The 12,316-nt window shown below is 37.3% G+C and overlaps 1 protein-coding gene across 1 annotated transcript in view; it reads right to left on the bottom strand.

The window, feature by feature from the left end:
* Positions 1–12,316, bottom strand: part of LOC126382349 (synaptogenesis protein syg-2-like) — a 336,238-nt gene that overhangs the window by 5,082 nt on the left and 318,840 nt on the right. Inside the window, exons 13-14 of the mRNA XM_050032158.1 lie at positions 6,148–6,363; positions 2,652–2,792 (exon numbers count right to left, since the gene is read on the bottom strand). Coding sequence (XP_049888115.1) covers positions 2,652–2,792; positions 6,148–6,363 — 357 coding nt within the window. The remainder of the gene's footprint in view (positions 1–2,651; positions 2,793–6,147; positions 6,364–12,316) is intronic.

Here is a 12,316-nt window from a genome sequence, read left to right as displayed (position 1 = left end):
TAGAGAAATTCCAAACCGGTATCAAATCAATATATTTTTACATACATACATAAATAGCCTATATACGTCCCACTGCTGGGCACAGGCCTCCCGTCAATCAACCGTCATATAGAGCATACTCCACCCCGCTGCTCCAATGCAGGTTGGTGGAGGTGTTTTTACGACTAATAGCCGGGATCAACAGCTTAACGCGCCCTCCGAAGAACGGAATCATCTGACTTTTTCGGAGAATCAGGTGATTCAAGCTTGCAAATGTCCCCATCGGTAATCGAACCCGGACCTCCAGATCGTGAGCCTAACGCTCTAACCACTAGACCACGGAGCTTGTTATATCTTATTTACGACTTGCAATTTCTGGGTTTGATGATTAAGTTATCTGTCGGTACATCCCACAGCAGAGGTTGTAAATATTGCTAGACAGATGCTTTGAATGAGGTTTGACAGATGCTTTGAAAAAAAAAATATCATGAAGTGATAGTAGATACATTTTCTAGAACGTGAACAGAATCAGTCCCCGCGTTGCGTGTGCAAAAACTATCCGTAACTGAACTACAATACAGTTTGAACGCAAATGGCCAAAGTTGGAATTTTACGACAATTTTGACGCTAGCTAGTTACAGAATGATACACAACTATTCATTTGGAAATTTATATCTCCGTATGAATATGATAAAACAAAAGAATGATAAACAGAATATAAAATTAATAATAAGATATGATAATCTATGATTGAAAGAAATAGAGGAACGGAAGATCAAGAAAAGCTTACATGGACATATTAAAGAGAAGGCAAACGTCCTGTCTTATCCTTATAGAAGGAATCGGTCTTTGATAGACAAGAATGGAGAATGCTACACCGACAAGAGCGTGGCTCTTAAATTAGTGATGATGATGATTATAATTACATAAACATAAACATAGATAATTATAAACTCACGTTCTTAATGCAAGCCTAACGGTATGGGCAAACCCTTGAGTATTCAAAAAACATCACGTGGAAACTTTTGACGCTTATTTGACGTGAATTAACTTCTTAAACAGGAACTTCACATACGATTTCGTCATACATAATATGACGTCCAGAACTAATGACAAGTAAAGTCATGAGCAATATAATGTACCCACTTTAGGACTCTGTCGCACTAACATATTTGACATTTAGTGAGACTTACAGTTCAATTTATCAAAAATGTGAATGTGACATGGTACCAAAGTGTATACATATTATAATGCTCGTGACCGTACTTGCGGCGCTGCCCATCCCAATAAGTATTAGAGATGCACGTTTCTGTGTGCTAACTTAGTGTTGATGAGAATAATTAGAAAAAAAAATAATGGAAAAATCGGCCTCTGTGGTAGCTTAGCGCCAGCTAAACTCACGGTCTAGGGGTCCCGGTGGGGAAATATCATAAAAATTACTTTATGACTCTAGGTCGGTAACAACATTTGATGGAAATAATCATCATCATATCCCTAGCATTATCCCGCTTTTCACAAGGTCTCCTCACGATGTTTTCCTTCACCTTATCATTTATGATCCAAACATGAATTCGAAAACAAATTCGACAATCATCAATCATTTGATGGAAGTAGTAAAAATGACAATAATTTATACCGAAGGTTTTATCCTTTGTAAGTCTCTCATCAAAGTTGGGTCACATTGAATAGACTTGAAATAATTACTGTGAATGTAGTTTTAATTCCTCACAGACAACTCGTGAATACATTAAATTTGTAGCTTTCAGTGAGTGCAACTTTTATTTAAATCTCTTGCGTTTATGCGCAAAATATGCAGTTTTAAAATTAAAACCCATTTGCCATAACTTCGGACTTAGTTTAACGACTGCTGTACCATTGAAATCGAGGACACTGCAGTGCAAGTCATTAAATGGTCACCCATCCAATGACCGCTGACTTCTTTCTTTCTTGTATCTTGTATTGATAGTTCATAATAGGTAATATTGAGGGTTAAAAGGCAAATGAGTTTAAGCGACATTTTGGGCGAAATGGACTTATTTATATTATGACACCTTGGGATCGAAACGTCATTAGTCTTTCTGTACTTGAAAGTGTTAAATAACCCGACCCGATTCGAGCCCCTTACATTGACTTATTATTTTACTTCAAGTGTAGTTTTCACTAACACATTTGGGTAATCTTTAATCTTATAATAAGCTTTTTTACATAAAGTAAGCTTCACATGAGCTTTAAATTTATTTTCTGACAAATTTAAAATATTGGTGCTAATTCCTGTAAATACCATCTAATTTTATTTTAAGTTATATCTGTCATTTTCTTATCCGCCGAAAAGGAAAGGGACGGGTAATCGACAAGCATAAAATTTATAGAACACACGTCAATTTTAAGCACAAATCTAAACCAACCGTCTAAAAATTTTACATCAGTCAATAACCCGACACATTAATTTACTCATTCTTCCTAAAATTAAGGGCTGTGAATCATCCGTCCCTTTCCTTTTCGACGGATATGAAAATGACGGATATAACTTAAAATAAAATTAGGCGGTGTCTCCAGGAATCGGGGCCATTATCTGGTAATTTATTGTAAAAACGTATACATAACCCCAAAAAAGATGAATTTAATTTACTTAATCTAAAATTTTGATAATCTTAATGAAATAATGTAATTACCTTCGTATTGCATAGGCCTATGATGCCGTCTTCTCGCTAGAATCGCAATGACGATGACCACAGCTAACGTGCCGACTGCACCCGCGATAATACCTAGCGCCCAACTCGTGTCCATCTTGACGTTGCTCGCTGTCTTCGCTTCTGTGTACAAAAATAATAAAGATTTGGGTTACTTCAATTTCAAAAAATATCTTTATTCAGTTTACATAGTTACACTTCGAATCGTCTTTTTTACATAATGAACGTCTCATCCGCCTAAAACGACTGCAGCTTCTCACAACCTGTATAGCCGGGGAACGAAGATGCTGAAAAACCTCGACACAAGGCACTAGGCGTGCTTTTTTAATTAAAAAAAATTCTGGTTTTTGATTTGATTTAATTAATTAAAATCACGCATTGGCAATGTGATACTAAGACTGAGCTTTTCAAATTTTCCCAACTTGCGTATGAGGAATTTTATAAAATATAGAATAAGTACATAGGCACCACATAAATATTACTAAAACACTAATAATAACGCGGTACCAGGTATTATGTGTTTAATTATGATTATAACCGCGTAAACCTCAAACAATGTGTAACATAATAAATATATTATTCAAAAATTCAAATTCAAAATTCAAAAATAAACTAATATAGTTCGTAAGTCTCTATTGTTTTACTAACAAAATATGGATGCAGAATCTGAAATAAATATTTTATTATTATTATTATTAAAAATATCTTTATTCAGTAGGTAACATAGTTACACTTTGAATCGTCAATTTTTACATAACGAACGTCTCATCCGCCTAAAACTACTGCAGCTTCTCACAACCTGTATAGCCGGGGAAAAGAAGCTGCAAGAAAAACCTCGGCACAGGGCCCTAGACGTTCTTTTTTAAAAAAAATAAAAATAAACATAAAATATTGGTATACAATTGAGTAATTTAGCTGCCTAATATCAGTTCTCAGACAGTTAATCCCATGCATTCATATTTTCTAAATAAACACTAACTTTATAATAACCTTTATTGTTAATTTTTTGTTTAACTACTGTCTTAAAACAGTTGAGAGGCAAATTCTGAATGTCACTGGGAATCTTATTGTAAAAACGTGTACATTGCCCCTTAAAAGATAAAAGTAGTAAAGCAAGTTTATTTTTATTCCGGGTATTAACAATGTACCGATCGCTATTTTTTGCAAATAATCCTATAATATAATATGTTTTTTCACATATATTAAGTTTTCAAAGATATATTGCTGTATAGTGAAAACCCGGTGAGCGCCGTGTGATTTTTGTAAACAAAATTTCGCTTTCTTTTAATTAAAAAGTTTAGCGAAATCACATCCGAATGTGTTTTTCTAAAAAGCGCTTACATGGTTTTCATCATAAAGCGATATATAGCATTCCGCCAGCCTCGTCTAACGTAAACCAAACGATTTGTGGTTTGAAATCACGACCTACGCTTGCCAAATAGTGGCAAGCGGATGTGGCCACGGTGAATTTTGTCGGGTGACTTTGACGTACGTTTTATTACGACTTGGCAAGAGCATGCAAAAGCCAGTCCTAACAAGTAAGGCATTTACAAGCAAACTAGCTATTGCTAGTGCAGTATTATTGCCTGGGAGTGATCTATTTAGTTTCCATGCTAGATTGTGAGCAAGTAAAAACCTAGGGAGTTAAAAAGGCCACATTCAAACAAAGCAATTCATCTAAGAAAGCAATATTGCTATTTGTTAGTTGTAGAATGTCTAATTGCAATATTGCTTTTCAGATGAATTGTTTTGATATGGCATTTTTAAACGGCGGTTCAGCTGATTATATTCAATCAATCAATAATTATTTATTGCACAAAGACACAAACTCAGGACATGTACATACGAACAAAATAAGCAAAATAGGCGGCCTTATTGCTAAATTTCTGCCAGGCAACCTTAGGGCGCCACCTTATATTCTAGTGTACCTATTTCGTGAAAACAGGGAATGTATAAATTGTATTGATTCTTTCAAATATAACCCAGACAAGGCCCTGAGCAGGGCTTCACATTTAGGCCGATTGTTTTAAATTTGTACCGGGTGAGCGCATTTGCCCGGCCAAGTAGTTATTGCCATTTTAGGCAAACTTACAATAAGTCATACATAAACATAACATAAACTGCGGGTTAGTGGAATTATTGTCCGAAGCACGGAATCATCTTACTTTTTCGGCTAATCATGTGATTCAAGCCTGCGAAGTCCTTACCAAACAAAGTACAGTCTCACAAAGTGATTTGAAAAATGTCCCCATCGGGAATTGAACCCAGACCTCCAGATTGTGAGCATGACGTTCTAACCACTAGACCACTGAGGCTCTTTGTTGTTTGTTTTTACAATAAGTCATACAAAAAAAAACATGATAGATCTGTCTCTCTGTCTGTATATGTTCATAATTAATTATACCTTTTAACAGCAACTTTATCTGATTTTCCATAAAAACCCTCTTCAAACAGAAAAACATTGTTCCACATGTAAACACTTGAAATGTTATGCGAAAGAATTAGGGAGGCAATAACATACTTATAAATTTGTTATCATTACGAAAACAATAACCTTCTTTAAAAACTCTTAATTATCTACTTTATTATGTTCTTACGCCAAAAATACAGGTTGTTACTGGCATCGTAACAAATACTTTGATGTATTATTATTCAGACTATGATTCTGAGTTGATATCAAGTGGATGCTCCCGTCGCAAAAGTGTGGAACTGCGAATAATTTAAAATAAAAACAAAAATTGACATGAATTTTCCGACTGGAAATCCAACTTGATATCGTCTCAAAAACATGGACTGAATCATCCCCCAAAGTTTTCCTTACGGTGTTACTAACACCCATACGTACTTTTACAGCTACCTGTACGTAAATGTACGGGGTGTAAGTGACATCGCAATAAATAATAAGGGCAGTGATTCACGTCATGATTCTGAGTATCAAATGGAATTTTCCGTCGTCAGAATCATCCCCTCAGTCAGTATTCATTACGATGTCACTTAGCTCTCTGTATTTATGTACATAAATACACCGTCTATCCAGTGATTGTTGTTTCAACGTGTGTAATAAATATGTGTGTACTAAATGTGTGTGTGTAATATTAAGAAATAAAGTAACGTTAGAAATAATCTAGTAATAACTAGTTAAAAATTTTCGTACAAATTATTATATATTAATATTTAATTTAAAAAAGAAACGTTAGAAATAATCTAGAAATTACTAGTTACCAATTTTTGTATCAATATTACTCGTATTTAATTTAAAAAAAGAAACGTTAGAAATAATCTAGTAATTAATTACTTTACCAATTTTCGTGTTAATATTACCTATATTTAATTTAGAAAAAAGAACCGTTAGAAATAATCTAGTAATTACTAGTTACCAATTTTTGTGTTAATATTAACACAACCTTTTACCTGTGTCTAATTTAGAAAAGAGAAACGTTAGAAACAATCTAGTAATTACTAGTTACTAATTAGTTACCTGTATGTAAGGCTAGTCTTGACAACGTATGGACCCTCAGAGTAGTCGTTTCAGAACGCCCTCTTGCATTATTAGCGTAGAAAAGAAGCTTCAAGGCTTTTCCAGAACCAAGACCACGGAGTTTCCATACTGGAGTAGCAGTAGACACATTCGCTAGAAGAACACCTGATTCCCACACCTCCACGAAGTATGTTGTGTGAAGTCCGCCGTCGTAACCTGTGGGATTACATATTTTTTGATTTTTATGTATATCGTTTCCATATCTCGGGCCTATGGTGGCCCGGACTTTTGGAAGGCGTGTGTGGGGCTGAAGCCAACACGTAGAGGCCCCTTAAGATAATTTAATTTAAATGTGGTGTGACTACAACCGGCGATTATCCCTATTTACACTATGGGAGTGCACCCAAAGACAATCCCCGGTTCGTATAGAACCATTGCAGATCATGGGAACAAAGGGAACTGGGCTATTGGGTTGGGGTTAGTGGGGCTTTGGGAGACTATGGCGCCTGCTCAACCAATGTTATTTTTATTATTATTGTGATTGTATTATGCTTGGTCTTCTGCTGTCTGGGTTGTAAGGTGGATAACCAATCTCGCCAATCATGGAGACAGGGTTTTTATCGTGCCGACAAAGGCATGGCTCATATATCGACTACCGTATGACAGCTTATTTTGGTAATCATATTTTATAGAATTATTACATTGGTATTATGGCAGGCCCTGTACATAGCCAGAAGTACTGTACAAGGCCTTGGGTTGTCAACTTGTCGCCATGGATTTCATAAAACTCTCGGCACACATCTAACGAAAGTCGCCCTCCATTAAGAATCAATTATTTTAAATATTAAATTTAGTTTTTAGAAATAAATTATGTACATAGGAAAGTAAAAAATTCTCTCTTTTCTAAAAATTTTATTTAATTGCAATGTTTAATTAAAGAAAATTTGTGTTTCGTTGTATCATTATGTAAATGTTTGTTCTATAGTTCGTGTTTTTTTTATAGAAGTTAACTTTATTTATTTTAACAGAGTTAATTTATTAGACCTCCTGTTCACTCGTGTGTTATAAAATATATTTGAGGGGTGCGCGTAAAAAATCTTATAAGATGAAACCAAATTATTTAATATTCTGATAATAATAATCCATAGAGAATATATTATAATAATAAAATAAAATAAATGTAGGGATATGAAAGGAAAAGCTCCGAATTCGTTTCCGTCGTTTATTTTATTTTCTCCAAGTCCTCCGTAACCGTCCTTCCAATCGTCCTTCCTCTCTCGCCTCTCTCTTCTCTCTCGCACACTATCATCCTTCCCTTTCACTCACCTTACGTTCCGTTACACGCCAAATCCCACATTCGGCCATCCTGCTCTCATGCTTGTCCCCAAGCATGCCTCTAATATTTTTTATATAAATCAAAACATCTTAATCTAAACCAACCTTAACTGCTAAAAAAACTTCCTTATCTCTAAACATCGTGAAAACTCTTACATAACACAATCCTGACAGTTTACAATTAACTATGCTATAAGTACATCCTTTTCAACTTTAAATCTTTAAAAACATACTAGAAAAACCTCCACTACAAGTTAATGCCTAAGTTCTGAATGATATCACCATTTAATGACGAGGACACCATGACTGAAACATAAAAACATATTGAATAAAAAAAATAAAAAAATACCTCTGTGCTATCTAGGACAGAACTTCATAGCCCTCAAGAGTCTAAAGTCTCCTGGTCACCATATTGAGGCCACTTCTTCATCTGATCGGCCGAGCTCGATGTTCTGATTGGTCCCTCTAAAGAACTATCAAATTTTTCCACATCGTATCTGTCATTACGCTTACACTTGGTTACTTTGTATGGACCAAGGTACTTAGGTTTCAGTTTGAGCCCTGGGCCGAACTGAGTTCGCTTTACTAGTACTAGATCTCCTTCCTTATAGGTAGTACTCTCCTTCCTCTTCCTGTTGTATGTCTTTCTATTTTCCTCTTGCACTTTTAATATTTGTTCCCTTGCTTGTAGTCTAATATTCTCTCTATTTTCATTATATTGAAGTGTGTGTTCTTTCTCTAATAATTGTAAAATTTCCAGGTCTTCCTTGTTCCTCATCTTACTACCAATCAGCAGCTCAAATGGGGTAGTGTTAATGGTCCTTTGATATGTGCTATTTAAGGCTCTTTGCACCCTCCCAACATGCCGGTACCATAATCCTGGGCTTTCAACTGATAATTTGGTTAACACTGGTATTATTATTCGGTGTACGCGTTCCACCTGACCATTACCTCGTGGTACTCCAGTGGTTATTTTCACATGAAGTATATTTTCCTCCTCACAATAGTCCTCAAACTCTTTACTTGTAAAAGCTGTACCACGATCCGTTATCATCCTACGTGGGTTCCCAAAGATGTTCTGGTGCAATTGAAGCTTACTTATAGTTTCATGACTCGTCGTAGTCCTAACCGGAAATAACCACACAAACTTTGTAAATGCATCTATGATGGTTAATATGTAATTATACTGCTTCTTCGTTTCTGTGAGTGGTCCAATGTGATCCAAATGTAGTGTATCAAAGGGGATACTTTCTTTTTCAATTGGGTTAAGGAATCCCTCCTGTTTTCCTTCTTTCCTCATTGATAATAAACATGGCACACAAGATAGTATAAATTCTTCAATTTTATTATCTACATCGCGTATATAGTAATCTCTGCTTAACAATTCTTTCATTTTAAGTTTTCCGAAGTGACCATTGCTGTGCACTTTTCTTATAATTTCTTTCTCCATAGATCTGGGTATCACTAGCTGTTTCTGCATTCCTTTGTATAACACACCGTTGTCCAACGAATAATCCTCATAAGCACCTCCTTTAAGAATTTCCTTAATTGCCATTAAGCCATCGTCCTTGTCCTGAGCCAATCTAATGCCATCGTTCAAAGTTATTACTGCTACCAAGGGTGTACGGCTTAGAGCGTCTACATGCCTCATTCTAGACCCACTTCTATGTTCCACCTCGAAATCATACTCGTCCAACATCATGACCCATCTTGCTACTTTGGGTGTTACATCCTTTTTCTTAAGCGTCAACTCAAATGCTTTACAATCGGTTATAATCTTGAAATGTATACCGTAAAGGTAATGTCTAAACTTTTTTACTCCCTCTACAACGGCTAATGCTTCCAGTTCGTAGCTAGAGTATCGACTTTGAGTGTCATTAGTAGTTCGGCTCATATACTGTACTGGATGTAGTCCGGAACCTGGATGATACTGCATGAGAATTGCCGCTAGGGCAATACTTGAGGCATCTGTGTGCAACTCCGTTCTCAACTTCGGGTCATATATTTTCAATACAGGGCCACTTGCCAGCATGTATTTTAATTTTTCAAAAGCTACTCGTTGTTCTTCTGCAAATAGAAACTCCTGATCATTTTTTAACAGGTTAGTTAAAGGCTTAGCGATCATTGCATAATTTTCTATGTATTTTCTGAAATAGCCTGTAAGTCCTATGAAGCTTTGTAACTGCTTAACTGTTTTTGGTTCAGGATATCTGAGCACGGCGTCCACTTTATCTGTACCTGGTCTCACCTCTCCATCCTTCACAATATGCCCAAGGTATTCAATTTCTCGCTGTAGCAGCTTGGCCTTTTTCCAGTTCATTTGTAGTCCATATCGTGAAGCTACGCTCAACATCATTCGTAGTCTCTCAAGTCCTTGCCTCTCATCCTGAGCTGGAATGATTATATCATCAATAAATATCAATAAAATGCCCTGAGCTATTAGCTCCCTGAATATTATAGTGACAAACCTCATAAATGTCTTCGGACAAATGGACAACCCAAATGGGGCACGTAAAAACTCAAACTGACCACTGTGTGTTACGAATGATGTATAACTAACTGATTCCTCACTGACCTTTAGGTGGAAAAACCCATTCTTTAAGTCCAACACACTAAACACCTTGGCCCCCCTTAACTTGTCAATAACATCATCGATTATGGGCAATGGAAACTCATCCTTTACTATCTTTTTGTTTATCAGCCGATAGTCAACACAAACACGAACTGTGCCATCCTTCTTCCTCACTAGTACTAAAGGGCTTGAATATTCGGAATAACTCACCCGTATAATTCCTTTGCGCAACCATTCATCTACCTGTTCCTCTACAACTTGCTGCTCCATTAATGATAATCGTCGTGGCCGTTGACGTATGGGAATGTCATCCTTCAGTATAATTTTTAATTGTATGGGTGCTTCCTCCTCTTGAGTGGGCTGGTATTCCTGTACACACTGCATTACCTCATTCCGGATGCTTATGTCCTGCACATGAGCTACATCTACTTCAGTAGAACCTGCAAAAGAATCAATGTTACCTATCCAATTGTCATTCCTCAATGTTACTACTCCTGCATTCATTATCATGGTGACACCACTCAGAAACTCCTGGCCTAATATTACATCGTAGGGCATAACTTCATCAGGAACTAAATGAAATACAACATTGTTATACACATTATCATCTACTAACATTTCAACGTAAACTTTTCCCATGGAACAAACCTGGCATTCGCCTAAACCCGTCATGGTTATCTTTTCATCAATAATTTCGCTACCTATCTTTGAACACACTGACCTAGCCATTAAATTACAATCACTGCCGGTGTCGAACAGTGAATTTACACTAAACTTGTTCAATAAAACTAACTTTTCCGGCTTCTTCACTTGAAATTCTTTGTTTACGCCATGAAAAATATTGAAGTGATCTGTCAAATCTTTTTTTTTTTCGCGATCATTTTCTGGCTCGGTATACGTGTCATGGCCGCTTGCGTCCTTCGTTCGTACGTTCAATTCATTCTCTTCAGTGTTGCCATATCTCGGCAATGCACCATAGACCTCAGACTTCACTCCGAACATAGCCGACCGCTTTCGCCACCCGTCGCCGCCGAAAGCGCCCGAACTCACCCGACGATCGCCGATGTCGCATTCCGCCTGTTCTCGTCTAGCCGACGCCATGTCTGCGTTCCGTCCACTAACACCCGTATGCACTGGATTCGCCTTACAATTTTGCCGAATATGTCCAAACTGATTGCACCTAAAGCACTTTAGTCCATTTTTGCACTCACTTGATACATGGTCCATCTCTCCACAGTTATAGCAGCGCTTATGCACGTATTGCACTTGAACTGGTCGTGAATATCTCGTTCCCGGTTGATTATAAACCGCCCGGTTTCTCTCGGTTTCTCGCTGTCGGCTTGCTTCACTGGCTTTTGTTTTGATTTTTTCGTAGATAGCCAACTTCGTTTTGAGATCGGAGTACGTCGTCACACCGTGTAGCATATGTTTATTATATTCGTGATCTACTATACCGTCTATTATGTATTGAATCGCTATGTAGTCGGGAAATCTTGCTCTCTTTCCCAGCTCCTTCATAATCAGCATGTACTGGTACACAGATTCGTTACTATGCTTTTTGCGAGCCGCCATTAACTCGTGCATTTCCTTCACATTAACGGTGTCTGGAAACTCCTTGGTCAGCGCCGCTTTCAGGTCATCGTAGCTTTTAAAAACTCGCTCTGATCTAAGCCACAAAGCTGCCGTCCCGCTTAGCGTTCGCCTGGCTATAATAAGTTTTTGATGCGGCGTCCATGAAAAAATCTCCGCATTGTCCTCTATATCCTGACACCATTTGCTTGATGAATACGTCGGATCCTCTCCTGTGAATTGGGTGATGTTGCAGCCTTCCAGAAACATCGTTGTCGCCGTCGTCGTCTTTTCTTCCGCCATATTTTTTTTCGTCGTTCCGTCGTTAACCAAAAATCCGCGTGGCAATCCAACCGTCGTCGTCCTGTTGCACCCGGCACCCGTTCTCCAACCGTAACTTCTCCTTTCAATCCCGGACGAGCCCCCAAAATTGTAGGGATATGAAAGGAAAAGCTCCGAATTCGTTTCCGTCGTTTATTTTATTTTCTCCAAGTCCTCCGTAACCGTCCTTCCAATCGTCCTTCCTCTCTCGCCTCTCTCTTCTCTCTCGCACACTATCATCCTTCCCTTTCACTCACCTTACGTTCCGTTACACGCCAAATCCCACATAAATTAAATTACTTTCTATCAAAGTCAAAATTTATTTAGAATTGGAACCTTTCATTTGATTCTAAAAATAAATTGGCTTTTTTT

The sequence above is a fragment of the Pectinophora gossypiella genome, chromosome 4, assembly GCF_024362695.1.
Source record: "Pectinophora gossypiella chromosome 4, ilPecGoss1.1, whole genome shotgun sequence".
NCBI lineage: Eukaryota > Metazoa > Arthropoda > Insecta > Lepidoptera > Gelechiidae > Pectinophora > Pectinophora gossypiella.
This window is presented reverse-complemented; position numbering and strand designations above follow the sequence as displayed.